General features: G+C 39.9%; 1 protein-coding gene across 1 annotated transcript; it reads left to right on the top strand.

Annotated features, from left to right (window-relative positions):
• Positions 1 to 1,994: 1,994 nt before the first annotated feature.
• Positions 1,995 to 13,895, top strand: tdrd5 (tudor domain containing 5; the record flags this gene model as incomplete). The annotated part of the gene is made up of 17 exons (XM_083911454.1): positions 1,995 to 2,238; positions 2,397 to 2,608; positions 2,816 to 3,134; positions 3,642 to 3,817; positions 3,984 to 4,067; positions 4,208 to 4,264; positions 4,496 to 4,658; positions 5,855 to 6,027; positions 6,247 to 6,461; positions 7,497 to 7,706; positions 7,825 to 7,891; positions 8,270 to 8,470; positions 8,847 to 8,981; positions 11,010 to 11,075; positions 11,515 to 11,634; positions 11,763 to 11,940; positions 13,828 to 13,895. The coding sequence occupies 17 exons, from the start codon at positions 1,995 to 1,997 to the stop codon at positions 13,893 to 13,895; spliced, it is 2,688 nt and encodes an 895-aa protein (XP_083767580.1).
• Between the last annotated feature and the right edge of the window lie 2,310 nt (positions 13,896 to 16,205).

Below are 16,205 nucleotides of genomic sequence, written 5' to 3'. Positions count from 1 at the left end.
TTGTTCTTTCTGTTAATGTGGTTGAGTTCATATCCATCCAGCTCAAAATCCATTCCTTTATCAGCTTTAATCCATGTTTCTGATATGGCAATAATCTTGAATGGTTTTTTAAATTTATTCACGTAATCCTTAATGCTACTAAAATTTGCGTACATGCTTCTGCTGTTGAAATGGATTATGGATAGTTTGTTATCCATTTTAATGGTTTGATTGTACTGTTTGTCCGTGTAGTAACAGCAATTATCATTAATATTGGAAAAGAAATTATTGTCTGGATCTATATCGTTTTCTACGTCCAGTACATTATGATCTGTATACTGAAACGTTTTCAGTTCCATATTGTGGAGCTCAATAGTCCTTTGAGTTGTGTCGTCATAGTTCCCAGATGTGTATGATATATCTCCAAAGGTGTCATGATCGTGTGTAGATGGATCATACCTTACAGTCCAGTTCATGATGCTCATTGGTACCTGTCCAGCTCTTCCATGTTCCTGATGACGACAATTTTTGCTTGTTCTGGTGTTCCGTTCAGCTTGATCAGTACTTTACAATTGCTTGTCCATGTGCTTTGAATTTTCCCTTGTTTTCTCAGAATGCGTGCTTTTCTTGCGATGTCGGAGTTGCGTTTAGTGAGGTGCTCGTTAATGAATACATTAGTTCCTTTCAGTTTCCTTCCCTGCTTCAGCAGTGCCGACTTGTGTTTTCTGTTTACAAATCTCATGATAATTATTGAAGCATTGCCGTCACTTTTCCGGGGCAGAGGGTGGCAAGCCTCTATGTTGTTTGTATCCACTTCAATCCCCTTTGAGTGGAAGAAGGCAGCCACCTGTTGCTCTGCCGATCTGTCATCCTGCTCACCGGGCTCCCCCCTGTTGTCAGTGGTCACCGACCGGGCGTATGACCGGGGTTTGATGCGGAGCCCAGTCACAATGACATCATTGATCCTGGAGTATTGCTCCAGGTCTGCCACTCTGTTCTCCAGCTCCACCAGACGCCGGTCCTTCTCGGCGTTCTGGATCCTGAGAGCCTTCACTTCTTCCAACAGCCCCAGGAGGCCTTTCTGCTGCTGTTTAACAGCAGAAATCTCTTCAGCCAAAAACTCAAGGGTGTTTTTAAGTTCGCCTCCCTCCTCAGCTGTCATTGCCTTCTTCGGCGGCATGCTGCTGCTAGGTAACGCCGACAATCAGCTGTTAGCCTAGCCACCGGCTAGGTGATCTGCAAACTTTGCAACTGGCGTTGCGTTTCAGTCCGTGTTCCAAAATCAGCGTCGTAACCAAGCAGTGTCCAAGCCAGAGGTATCAATAGTTAGGTCCATGTCCGTAATCCAGGATCAGTAAGCAAAAGTAGAAAAAAATGTCAAAAACCGAGCACCAAACACAGAACGAGCGAGCGAATAAACAGGAAACAGGAAATCAATCTTGAATATTACTATTACATAGATGCAATTAACTATGGCTCAACTTCTTGTTTTCAAAATTTAGAAATCTTGATTTCAGATTAGGAACAAGCTGAAAATCAGCAAATAAGTATTTATACAAATAAGACCAGTGTGCAAATAAAACATATCCAAAATATAGCTAAACAGTATATTTGAAATGATGAATTAGGTGTACATATGGTTATATGTGTAAATGAAACAAAGAATTGAAACGTATATAAATGAGAACAATAGTTCAATAGGGGCCACTCACCTTTTCTGTTCGTCCAAAGGGCCAATGAATCTATGTACACATTTAATTCAACTATGAGAAAGCCAGTGTTCGAGAAGGATTTAGAGATTTCTGCTTGGTGAATAGGAAATTTACCAAGTGCAAGTATAACATTTGTGATGTGACTTCTAGGTTCTATGGGCTCAACTATCATCCATCACCTCCTGACCTGACCTCCTGTTTTTGAAAAGATGAATCTTAGTGCAGCATTTTCACCATATGATTTTTGGTTCCGGATATACAGTATATGTTTTGTTCCATTTGTCCACTTCCTGTGCTCCCCAGATGTCAGCAGGCAAGATGAACCCCGAAGTGATTTTGGGAAAGTTGAAGAAGGATGTTCGGTCTTTGCTCGTTTCATCTAAGCTGGGCTTGGATGAGCATCAGCTCAGGAGTTACTATGTTGCCATGTTGGGGCATCCCATGCCCCTGAAACTCCTGGGCTTCAGAAACATCATGGATATGGTGAAAGAGATGCCTGACGTGGTGTCAGTTAACTTCAGAGAAGATGGCAGCACATATTTGAAGGGTGGAGTCCTTTTTTTTTAATTTGAGCATCTATTTGTATTGTAAAAATTAACTACAGCACAGAAGTGTTTGATGCATACGTCCTCTCAAACATCTGCCTTTCAAACACCTGAGCAACTTCTTATATTTAATGCTGTCCCCTTTTTTTGTCCATCGCAGCTGTAGGCGACGATTCCACCAAAAACATTGAGGAGCTGGTAGCTAAGCAGCGTACGTCTAAGAATGATAAGAAGCTCAGGAGGGGAGGTGTCAGCTACTTTTCGCCCCGCTACTCTCATCAGTCCCCTGCTGTGGTCCTTCCCAGAAGAGGTCGTACTCCTCCGGCTGTACCTGCCCAGCTAAGGGCACAGCTTCGTATACTGCTCTCCCAGGTATGACTTGAGGTACCCTGTGAAGTTTTCTAACCTCATCATGTCTTAACTGTTATGCATGCACTATTGAAACACACCCTACTACATCAGAGTAGTAGAGACCTTACTGACTGTTCTGTTTGTTTTCAATATGTTAATTTCTCCAACAAAATCATGTAGCTCTGTTACTGCAAAATGTTTCAAGTAACAACGTGGCTGCTCTTTCAGGGTCCAATTAGGTTGTCTGACCTGGAGAGCAGCTTCCTGCGCTGCTATGGCCACCCGCTGCGTGTCCATAACTACGGCTTCTTCTCCACCGGAGAGATGCTGGAGGGAGTGGCAGACCTCGTCCTCATCCAGCAGAGCAGGCTGGGCTCAGTTCTGAGCCTGAGGGAACATATGCTGCCCAGGCCACTGACCAAGCCACTGACCAAGCCTCTGCTCAAAGCGACCAGCTCACCAAGGACGACTGGACCCATAAAGTCAGGATCACCTAGGATTGACAAAGGGCCAGACACCAGAATGCAGAAAACGACAATAACCCCAGGTGATGCAATTTCACATTTTGAACTTCTTCGTCGAATGTGTCACTAAAAGCTACCCATATCCAAACTTTTGTTGTTGCATTTGCCCTTTAGTCAAGTAGCTTAGATGTTTTACTTGCCCAATAGTTAAACTTTTGGATTTGGACAATTTTTATAATTTATTAACATGCAAAACAATTAACTGATAACAATGACAGATGATTCTAACTAATTTATTAGTTATTTTACAACTCAGCTATACTGATAATAAAAGGGAAATCCTGCTGAATCCTGAAATGGAAACAGCAGGCAAGCATTTATGTCGAGCCCTGATTTACGCTTGGCTTTGTTGAGATAGGATCGCTATAAAATCTGTCCAAAATGCATGGATTTGCTAAATGTTAATGGGGTTATTGCATCAGTAATGTCAAGTTATCACACTGTTCAAACACCTCCTCATATTTTTTAGCGTTAGTGTTATCTCTGGCACCAGTTTTAATTGTTAAAATAAAATGTGTGGTTCACTCCAGCCGAAGTCTCAATGAAGCAGAGTCCTCTAAGCCAACCCGCTACTGAGAATACTTTGGGCCGCGTTCATAAAGAGTCAACAACCGTCGCTAACATGCCACAGGTGGTTGAGAATAACAAGGAAGTGGACCAAGAGCTGCGTAAGGAAGATCGGCTCTTTGAGAAACGTGTCCTCAAGGTAAGAAAGCGTATTACCGGCAGCAAAACATGAGAATGTGAAATGGGGGGGGTACATTTTGAGATATCACAGCAGAAACATAAGTAATATAATATCCTAATATCCCTGATACTTTATTTTAATTAATTGTTTATTTTAAGTACAATTATCTTAAATTCTACTTCAGCTGGAGGAGGAGCTTCGCCAGCAAATAGTGGAGAATGGAGTCGCTGGCACCATTAGTCAGGAGCTGAAGGATAAGCTACGAAAGGTCAGACTTCCTGCCATTTTTTAAGCACGTCTTAGTGTCACTAGTACAAGCCTAGTTTGCTTTGCTTTCATAGGAATAATTGTTTTGGTACAGAATGTAACCAGGAGTCTTGTAATTCATGTGTTCATGACTCTCTGCAGGTTGTAGGTCAGACCAGTGGGGGATTATCTGTGCATGATCTGCCTGCTGAGTACAAGGTAAAATAAAAAAGATAGTTATGCATTTCTCCTGTTTACCTTCATAGTGTCACATGCGAGTTCAAGTGAAATTAGTCATTTGAGAAACTGGATTCAGTCATTCCATATCAAACTAAATAAAAAGCATTGACTTCACTGTTTGGTTTTGTTTCTTGCTGTTTTGAGCGATTAGAAAGGACCAAGCTTTTCTTCAGTTGAGATGATGAATAAAGATGTTTTTTTCCTCCCCAGAGGCTTTTTGGTGAGGATGTTCCGCTGCTGCAGAGCGGCTTTGTCAGTGTCACTGAACTGGTCAGTGCCATGAGTGACACCTTCCACCTGAAACCTGAAGTGGGTGACCATGGGCAACACTGGATAGTCATGGACATACAGGACAGTGACAATACACAATTAGGTGGGTAGGTGTTCAGAAACCAGCCGTCAACATCATCCTAATTACTTCAATAGATGTGGAATAAGGCTGGCTGGGTAAATGAAAATTGTGGACATTTACAATGAATTTGGTGGTTACACTTAGTGCCATCACCGGTTAATTCTGTTTTAAATATAAATGTTATGTTTGGAGGTATTCTTGAGATCCCCCCCTTCTGTAGTAATTTATCCGCTACCAGTCTCTCACTAGGACACCAGTCAGGTGTGCGATATGACCTTTAATATACATCATGTTATTACAAAATTAAAGGATACTAACATCATTCTACCTCTTTTTCACTGTATTGACCATGTAAAAACACATCTTATAGCAACACCATGTAGTTTTTCAACCTTCATAATATATTTTCAAGACTTTTGTGATGGTACATCAACTTGCAAGTTTAATGACACATCTGTTGTATCCTAAGTCTGTGTCGCTTGCACTGGCACACTGCAACTTCGGATATCCGGTTGATACCTGCGCATAAAAAAAATTAAAAACTGCTTTACGGCATACGTCAAATTCGGAGGCCAGAGTCCAGCTGTCTAGCGTAGCCTGTGTATGCCTGTCTGTTGGCGGGTACAGCGTATGAAGACTGTGTATACTTTGTTGATGTCATGGCCGAAAGAAGAAAGCATATATTTTATCGGAGGAGACCAAGAAAAGAAAAAGGGATAGTGACAGAATCCAAGGGCGGATGAGGATCAATATTGGCCCAGCGTTCACTTGCTGGCATGAGCTAAAGGAGGAAGAGGGATTCACCCCCGATGGTGCCTGGGTTCTCATGCTGTTGACTACTAAGTACTTTTACTACAGTGGTCGAAGAAAATACTGTTCCCTAACTAAAGGGGGAGACCGAGAGCAAATCCTACATGTTGTTGCTATAAAGAAAGAAAGAAAAAAAAACAGATACTGAAAAGAATAGTGGGCTGGGATTGCCTCCACGTGGCTCTTGCCCCAATACTTGAAAAAATGAAGCTTTTTTGCAGCTACATGCATATATATTATATACCGCCCGCCGCTTACTCCAGTCTGTTGGTTCCTGCAGTCCCTACTTTTTAAATCAATGAATTATTGTAATAAATGGGTTTGATGTCTAGGATATCGTGACAAAGTATACTTGTGGAACAATGGCTTTCAATGAAGCAGGAAATGTATTTTTCTTTATTTTGTAGACTCGAAGGTGTCTGAGAGTAACAGTGGGAGGCTGCCACCTAGGAGCTACTATTTCAGCTGTGGAGACTCTCCTTGGGAAGGCAAACTGGAAGGAGACGACCATGAAATCACAGTTGATTATGAGAATGAGGAGCTACAGACCATTAACAATCCCAAGAAGACCCGGGAAATGGTTAGGCAATATTTTTTCAATATGTTGAATGTGTTAAGTGTCTAGCTTGTGTGAGAGAGAGAGACCTTTGTCGTGTAACAAGCAGGTGTCAATGTCCATATTGCGGTATTCTGTTTAAAAAGTTGATTCTGTCCATAAGCAGGTTAGATAATTCTGAAACCTGTTATTACTTTCAAACTGCTGTAGAATAATACAGGATTTATATGTGTCCTCCTGTAGATGTCTGAGATATACCCTGCCATTCAGGTGCATTGCAGCCCTGCAGTGCCCTTGGACGCCCTGCAGAGTCAGCGTCTCAAACCACCGACACTGCATGTTGCTCGAGAGCTGGTAGAAGTCCTGGTGGAGCATGTGGAGACACCGGGACATTTCTACATCCGCTTCAGCGACACTGACGAGGCCCGAGCAATAGAGGACATGATGATTGAGATGAGGTGGTGAACATGTTAGTGGAAGCTTAGTCAAAAGATAATTTACTAACGTTAATTCTGTGCCTGTTGCAGTTTTAGGGATCCCCTTTGGAATTGAAGTATTATCAGTTATATAATGTAGGGCTGCCCCCTCTTAGTCTATTAGTTGACCAATTTGTCTTCTTGATCTCAACTAAGATTAATTTAATGAATCAGTCATTGTTTATGCTTTTTTTATGCTGAATGACTTATTTTCAGGTTGCATGATTCTTTGTGTGGAAGATCGTTAGTCCACTAAGAATTTCTTTAATCGTGGACAGCCCTAATATAATGACTAGTATATTATCCATTTCATCATGCCGAGCACACTGTGCGCTGCTCTAAAGTGAGTAATACAGAATAGTTGTAGTTTGAATTAAGGTAGCCTGTATGATTCACAACATCAACTAATGTACAAGTCACATGAAAGAAAACACTCCACCTTGTGTTAGTGCGTTTGTGTGTAAATGGGAGAGAGATAGGGAGCATGCAGCTAAGGGCAGCAGGTTGAAAATTCAATCCAGAATCTGTGAACAGACCATTTTCTTCGCTGTGGTTTACTACAGCACTGGATAAAAGTGTCTACTCTTCTTCGCCGTGTTGTTGTGGCGTCTGTACTACCACGCGTCACATCCCAGCTGAGAGCTTCATCCAGTCAGCTACCGGGCTTCTATCAGGGTCTTTTTTACAAAAAACAGGCCGCTCAAACCGCTGCTCGAGCAACTCTCATGCAAATTAGGGGCATTTAGGTGTGATAGATCCGCCTCATTCCAGGTATTCGACCATAGTGGAAACGTACCTTATCACTTGAAGATATCAAATAATTTTACGAAATGTCAGCATAAAACCAAACATTGACAGCATCAAGGTCAGCTGGGACTGTGACATATAAATAAATATATATAAATAAATATAATCAGCAATTCTTCAACACTTAATATAAACCTTTACTTCATGATGCTTCTCTATGGGCAATGACATCCCTGACAACCGTTTTTTTCTCCTTTTTGTCGCCTCTAGACGATGTTACACATGTCCTGAGGTCTCTGAGCGTTACCAACTCCCTGAGCAATTTGTCAGACGGGGTCAAGTCTGCTGCTTGTCTCCCAAAGGAATGTGGTTCTACCGGGTGGTAATCCACCAGATCATCAGCCCCACTCAGGTCACGGTGTACTATGTCGACTTTGGTGATATGAACGTGGTACAGACTGCCAACCTCAAGTTTCTCAAGTAAGGGCTATTTAATCTGTGACACAATCTGATTTGTATTCCTGCACCACTACTGTTACTGAGCTGTCTGTGGTATTCTGTTTTCTCTACTTCTACTGCTTCATCAATGTTTGCTCAGGTCATGTTATTCAGATCTTCCAGCACAAGCTGTCCTGTCATCACTCGCTGGAATTCTACCCACCACTGTGAGTATGATAGCACATCTAATAACATATCACCTGGTAAATGTGAGCTTTCTTGCCTTCATTAACGTCTTGAAAGTGCAACGATGGTCCTCTTTATCATCCATCCTGTACTAGTACTTTCATGCATTCATCCTTCATTTTTAGGTTTGTCTTGGTATGTATTTACCTTTGATTTGACAGGTTATTTTTAAAACTCACAATTTTTTCCCCCTGGACCACCCATGGTTTCATGTTTAAGTTCAAATGTTTTGTAATAAAAGCATAAAACAATGTGCGGGCGATATATTTAAAAAAAATCCTGTCTACGTTTTTTTTCATCGTGATTATGTGAATAAAATTCAAAATATATGTGTAAATGTTGTGGTTTGTCTCTTGAAGGGCAGCTGGACGGCTGAGGCCACAGCTTCTTTCCAAAAGCTGTGCTCTGAACGCACCCTGGTAGGCGCCTTGGATTGTTACACTAGAGGTGTGCTTCAGCTCTACCTGTGTGACACACATACTGATAACGACATCTACATCCACACCATCCTGGTCAGCCAGGGCCTCGGGACAGCCTGCAGCCCTTCAGCCAGTGCAGCAGTAAGCCACACACTCACACACAAACTTATTTCTCTCTCATGATTAATGCCACTTTTTGATTGGCTGGAAGGTGTCTGTGAAAATATATTAAAGATATACCAGCAAACCTCAAACACCTGTGTATGTAGTCAATAGTTAACCCGCTGTACCGAATCAGTGTATTAGACATGTGCCTGCTAATATCTGGCATCACTGATATATTTCAGGTTAGTTATGGTTAATTAAACACTTGTCTGAAGTTAGACGACCCAGAGTTCAAGCCAAAAGTCTTATGTTACCATAGTGCTGTACTGAAATATTGTTTATATATTTAAACTTTATCTATACACCCACTTCTAAATAACATGTATGGTGTATTTCCTTTTTCTTTCCTTAGCTGTGTGTCCACGTCCACCCAGTGCGTCTCTACCTGGGGGAGGGAATGGTTGACCTGCCAGAGGTAAAAGAGGTGGCCACTTATTCACCCAAGCCAGCAAACATGTCTGGACAGTCCATGTCAGCTTCACCGAAGGTACTCCAAACACATATACACACACACACACATATACACACACAGAGCTAGCAGAGATGCTGCTGCTGTATGTAAAAAGCTTTTAAGGTTTGAATGCAGCCAAACAAAACATTTGGGTCAGTACTCAGTTGCTTGGATGTTTGTGGTGGATTTGCAGCTTTATGTCTCACTTGTTTCTCATCTATGAGTTCACTCTTTGTCTCTTCTCTCCCTCCCCCTCTCACTTCCTCTTTCTCACCCAATCTTTTAATGTTTCTGTAAAGCTTTTATTCTCCACTGGACATGGCTCTTATCTTACCAACCATACTGTCACTGCTGCAGACCCGCTGCAGCACCACACCCCCTCACCACACGCACACGCACACGCACACGCACACACACACACACATACACACACACACACACACACACACATACAGTAAGTGTACACGCTCACATCAAACATACACATCCTCTTGCCGAAGGGGGATGGGGGGGGATTTCAAATCCAGTGCTCCTTAATGTATAGTCACACTGTTCAGAAGGTCACAGCTTGGTGTTGGCCAATAAATAAGCTGACAGCCAATCAGCGTCAGGCTGTTTAATGGATTTTGGATTACAAGAGGGTGTCGCTCTTATGTATATGAGAGGATAGTTGTTAAACTGAACATATAGGAAAATACATTTTATAGTGTTAGTATCTATGACAAGCACAGCGGCAACTGCACTGAACAATACTGGCCGAACAATGAAATGATAGGAAACAAACTAAACAAGGTAACGGTAGATTTTCCTGTCGAGAAACTAGTTTAAAGAAAAGAAAGAAGAGTTTTTACATACGGAGGGTTTTAGTTTACCACAAAGACTGGATGACTGGGAGATATATACTCAGTCAGTTGAGCTTTCCTGCTGTCTTATTTACATGTTGTAGAGATACTCTTCCTAGATAGTGAAATTATTAGTTTGCCACTACTTTATATTAGATACACTTTAGATGTCAGGAAGGTTACACAGACCGTTTTGCTCCTCTCTAAAATAGTCCTCCAATGAGAGGAATTGATCCTGTCAACATGAAGCTGATATTAAATTTGGATCCGCTCTATCAATATCAAATTTGATAAATTAATATCATATGTTAGAATAATATACATGCAAGGCAGGCTTAGCATTTTTATTTCAATGACTTAGATGAATCTAAATGAAAACAAGTTCTGTATGAATATTCTCTCAATAAGGGAATCGATAAAAGAATCAGACCGATAAGCATAATCGATAATGGCATTGGTATCAATAAAAGCTTATGAATTCCCATCTCTAGTCCAGCTGATGATTTTTCAAACCCTCAAGTAAATTCTAACACTTTTTTATCAGCCTGTGCTGCTCCCTTACCCATCTCCTGCCAACCTGAATGGGGGAAATGATTCAGAACTTTTTCTTTATTGTAACCCAACATCGCAACATGCTGCATGTATGAATAGTTACTTTGATGAACATTTAATAGGTGAGCCTGAGCTATTAATTACAGTCACCTGATAAGTCTGAAAGATCTGCAAGGTATCTCTTCTACTGTTTATCTTTACAATTTATGTATCACAGTAAATAATCTAAATAGTAACTTCATTGACAAGATAAACATGCAGAAGACTAACTTTTGAAGTGTGAAATAGTACCTCTATTCCCAGAAGGTTAAAGTTTTAATTCACAAGCATTTGTTCTTTTCATGGTAATGGAGGCACACATTAATTTGGGTATTTTAGGAAACCCTGTAGTTATAATTATATCTTAGTTAACATTGCCATACATCTATGGCAATAAATGAACAACTTCTATGCAAACATAATATGCTGTTCTTTTTTCACAAATGCAATGCTACCAGCTGAAATGACTCATAGTATGCAATCTTACCTAATATGCAATATAACAATTACAGTATTGTATGTTGGTTTGTGAAAAAAATGGATCAACATGCAGAAAATACAACAAAGATCACTGTACAGTTACATTTCTTAATGAATAGTAACGTAGCTCCAAATTTTCTTGTTGTCTCAGCTTGGAGATGAAGAGCTGCCCGACCTAGAGTTTATTGAGGACAATGAGGTCAGCCCCGCTATCAAGGTAGGACCATCTGACATTGACCTTGTCCAAAACCATACACACAACCCCACCACTTTCATTCCATCAGAAAACACCAGCTGTAGTAGTGGTGGTAACTTTAAAGACTGAGCAGGAAACTCTGTGTTTAATTGACAGTGTACACCAACAAACATAAATTTACTAAACAGTGCCTTAACATTGCTTTAATCAGTTTAAGACAAATGAGTCGTATCAATGTTTATTTTAACTAACCTGTAAAATACAACTCAAGTTATTGTGTTTTGCATTGCTGGTTCCACTGCAATCCCCTTATTTATCTAGTTAAAGGGTAAATAGAGTAGATAATGGCAGACAGTGCTGTTCGTTTTCGTGTGGGGAAAAATATTGTTGTTTTTTTTATTTAAAGAAAATATGACATAAATTCACACTAAAGTCTTGTTTATTGCTGGGTTTTCTTCAGGGTATGAACGTCAACCCATTCAGTGCTCTGCTAAATTCTTGTCCGACATCCAGCCCTCTCGCCCCTCCAGATTTGATCCAGAGCCAGACAATCCCAGCTCACTGTAACGCTGATCTTCAAGTAAGAAGACGTCAGTTGGTTTTATGGCAGCAAACTGTGGATTTATGGTTTCTGTGCAGTCTCTTCAAAAACACAATAATAAGTGATAGTTATTTGTCCATTTATGAAACATTTTCCTCTCTTCTCAGACACTGACTCCTCCACCAACTCCACCCATCATGACTTCCAGCTACTTCTGTCCAACACCAAAAGAGGAGCAGCACTGGCCCAAAGTCTTGGCCCTCTCATTGGGCAGACCACCTCCGATTCTGAGGACGCTGAGCTACCACACCACTGACCTGGGCCGAATCAAGGAATGCACTCAGGGTACGTATACATGCATACCTATTTACTTTTTGAGAGAAGTACTCACTGTGCAGATAAGTCTTGACCTAAAGAATCCAGTCTACTTAAGTTTTCACAGTGAGTCATAAATAAATAAATAAATAATTGACCTCTTTATTATAGAGTGAGAAGTCAGATTGCTTTGGTGTGAAGCTATTTCAGTAGTTTGTATCATTTGTGTCCCTTATACACAAGACAATCCACTACTTTTTGGCCATCAAACGTTATGCCAGGTTTCTGTCCAGTAGAGTAGACCATAGATCAGAAAAGTATGAACTCTGAAGGGCTAAGTTAAGCAACATGATCTGTTACATAGTGAAAAAATAAAAATATTTAGAATACAATATAATAGAATAGAATATATTTGTCATTGCAAAAGATACAACGAAATTGAGGTAGAAACCCTCACATCAGTGCTTTTAAGGTGCAAAAAGACAAATAGACAACAGGCACAGTATAAGTTTAATAAGATAAAAACTGTAAAAAACAAAACAAAAAAAACAATAGCTCTTTTTAAAGATCATTTTTAAAATGGACAGTATTATAGTTCTTCCCAGTCATCACATAAAGCAGGGATCTCAAACTGATCGAGTAAAGAGCCACTGTGGCTGCAGGTTTCCATACCAACCAAGCAACAACACACCTGACTCGACATAATAAACTGAATAGCCAACACAAAGTTGATTTGTTGGATCAGGTGTGTTCTTGCTTGGTTGGAATGAAAACCTGCAGCTACAGTGGCTCTTTACTGGATCAGTTTGAGACACCTGGCATAAAGTTTTGATCATTTGTAAGTAGTAGTACTGGGTACTTCAAATTGAAGAAAGATAACATTGTGGAACAAAGGTCCTAATGTAGACACAAAGGCTTGTCCTCCCTCTTGCAAACACTCATTCTATAATAGGACTTTAGAGTTAAAGTCTCTCTAGTTATATATGCAATTAACCTGCACATATAAACAGATAGACAGAAGCCTTTAATGACATTAAACTGCGTCCATGGTTACAGAGAGGACGTATTGATTTCCATCCTGCTGCTTGCAGTGGTGAATGTACCTGCACTGAGAACCTGACACGGATTCAATTAGACCTGTTACCAGAGCTATTTGACCCAACAAGCTGCTTTCATTGCATTGCATTTGTCCTGATATCGATACACTGCTGCTCCACCACGGCGCTGCTTGCACAGTGTTAATGAGAAAAGCAAAACAAAGTGGGTCAAGGCAGATTTATCTACAAATCGCTTTTGTGAACTGTAGCGTTACAAAGTGCTTTACACAGCTGCACAAATACAGATAAAAACACAGGATAGAAACAAGAATTAGTAAATGACAGATTAGAAGATGATGTTTGTGTGTGTGTTTGTGTGCGTGTGTTCTAAAAAACGTGAGTACATACAGACCTGTATTTTGTTTCCCAGCATGCCCCGAGACTTGTATGGTGGCTTTCTTCAGAAACCTGACGTTGCAGAAACTTGACTCAAAAAAAACACACCCACTCACAGATGCAGTTGTCCCTTGTCACAGTATGGAACAGAGCTAGTTGTCTTCAATTCAGTAGTACGTTCAGTCTGTTGATAGTTCACTAAAAAACTAGCCTATACCGGCACTGCACATAAGTTTAACAGCTCACTAGCCACTTATTTACCATCAATTTATCAGACTGTGATTGTGTCTTACATACTTTTAGCATGCTCTGAATCACTGTGAGGAGCTCCACTGCTAAAAGCTACTGATGCATTCAGGGGCTGTAGTGATTTAGTATTGTCAGTTCACATTGAAAACGTGTTAAGTATTTGTTCTTTTATGTACTGAACATCTCAAAGTTGTTTCTTATATTGATAAGTTATGTGTTTCATTCAATTGTCCAGGTGTTCCAATTTCTCCGCTCCACCTGCGAACCTCTGGCATCCTGTTTCCTCTGTTTGGGGCCAGGTAGGTCATGCCCCCTCCTGAACATCCACCCGACATCCAACCCAACCACCTGAATGGGTCAAACTCCAAAGGAAGAAACATTTATTCCTTAATAACTACTAATACTTATAAAATACAACATTCTTTGAGAATCAAGTTTTGGAATAATTTTGTCAGCAAGCACCTGAGTTATTTACTGACTTGTGAAAAACGCTAAAAGCAGTTTTATAAAAAGTTATTTTTAATCTATTCTAGCTCTGTTTTATTAGTTTGATATTTGTAATTGTAGCACTTTAGTCTGTCACTTTTGTCAGTTTAGTCTTGGAAAACAAAGAAAAAGACATACTGGGATAGATGGCTGTTCTTTTCTTAAAGGGGAATATGCTTGTGAATGCTTTTTGTTTTAAAAAAAACAACTTTGTTTTATTGTGTGAGTTATTAATAATGTGTTTAATACTTTTCTCAGAAGCCATCAAGATGTCTGTTAAATGGTTTAATTTCTTTACATATATTAATATTACTGTTCTGGATAGGGTTAAAACATTTCAAGATATGTTATAATGAACATTACAGAAATTCATGACAAATGGAATTTCATTTTTGAAAATAAATCTTATTTAATAGAATATTTTAGTATTTTTACTTGTCATATGATCGTTAGTAGTGGGTTTTAGTAATTTCTTTTCTACTTTTCAGTGGATCCAATGTCCCGGCATTACCAGACTAATCACAAATTCTTATTAGTCTGGGCCCTTTCATTTCATTTCTGTATTCCATGGGGCATTATCAATGGTGCAGAGCAAAATGCTTCTGGATGCAATTGGATATGCCTACAACCAATCAGAGCAACAAAACGATGATGCTTGCTAAACAGCACACTAAAATGTGTTTCTAAAAATATTAACCATTCAAATTTGATCTGAGCTTTGTGAGCCTGAAAATCTGCACTGAACCGCAGACAGTCCTGTCAGTCATCGTCTTAAACCTACCCCACATGAGAGAAACTGTTGTGTCCGTACTATGTCAAGTTTCTTAAAATCTGTATAGGAGAGGGACCAGAAGTATTTGCCAGAACAAACATGAGTTTGGCAGATTTGAAGAATAAGCTGCATGGTATCACCCTTCAAACCCAAACCGGAACGCTCCCATTTTCATTTCAGTCAATCCGCGAACGGACTTGCAGCAATCTTTTTGGTGTCAATTCTGTATTTTCTCTAGCCACAAGCAGAATTGTTAGACAAGCACAGTGAAAAGGCTGTAGATGGTCATGTATCATGAGCCATATTTCCAAAAGCCATGCACATCTCTTGTCAGTCAGTTTTTCTAAATGAAATGGTTTATTAAATAAACTGTTTTATTAAGCTGTAGAAAGGAGAGCTTTGTAGGTAGGACAAAAAAACAATACCAGTGCTGATCACGATGACCTTACTGTACAGTAGAGTGAGTGATTAGTGTGTAGCCATCACCTGTCGTCATGAACCCTACATCCTTAAAAAAAGGAGGAATGTGAGGGTTAAATGTGTCAGTAATATGTATAATTATATGACTGTTTGAGAGGAACTGCTGACCTGTATGTTCAAGAAAAAACACTGAAAATGATTTATTAAAAAGAGCACAAAACCCTGATAAATATGTGGACCAATTTTAAAACACCATAGCCGAGGAGAGGGACTCTCGTCACGTGACTTGTCTCGAGTCGGACTGAAGTTAGAAATTTGAGGACTTCGACTTAGACTTGATACAGACGACTCAAACCTGGCAACCTACTGCATACCAGCAGAGGCCAAAGGTGGAAGTAGGTTGCACAGTTTGTTAATATTGAAAATAAAACTAAACTTCTGTCTTTTAACTGCTTCAAATATGGAAACTAGGGTAGATGGACAGAATTTCACATGAATTGACTTGCTTGATTCTCACTGCAGTGACTTGGGACTTGCACATGTCTGACTTACTCCCACCTGTTGCATAAAGACAAACCCCTTTTGAATTATTCTTTAGAGTGTAAAATATTCACACTCCTTGAGGTAGTGTGCAGGAAAATGATTACAGCTAGAATATTGATTGTATTTGGTGCGCCAGGAAATCCTTAGAGCAGCAGAACAAATTGTAATTTGGTGTTGTAACCTTTGACCTTTTTAAAAAATATTTCAAATTAGAAATGCTCAAGTGGGGCTGTACAATAAGTGCTTTTTTAATTTTTTTTTTATTGTCAACACAACCAGAGCAAAAAACACATTGTGAAAAACTGTGTCACATAGAAAAAGACAGTCCGGGATTTTTTGAGTTAGTTGAAAGAGAATATCGAAAACTACACTTTAAAATGCAACTATCATTC

Source organism: Echiichthys vipera (genome assembly GCF_963691815.1).
Source record: "Echiichthys vipera genome assembly, chromosome: 3".
In the NCBI taxonomy this organism is placed as follows: Eukaryota; Metazoa; Chordata; class Actinopteri; order Perciformes; family Trachinidae; genus Echiichthys; species Echiichthys vipera.
The sequence above is the reverse complement of the archived record's forward strand: the minus strand, read 5'-3'. Positions and strand labels throughout refer to the sequence as shown.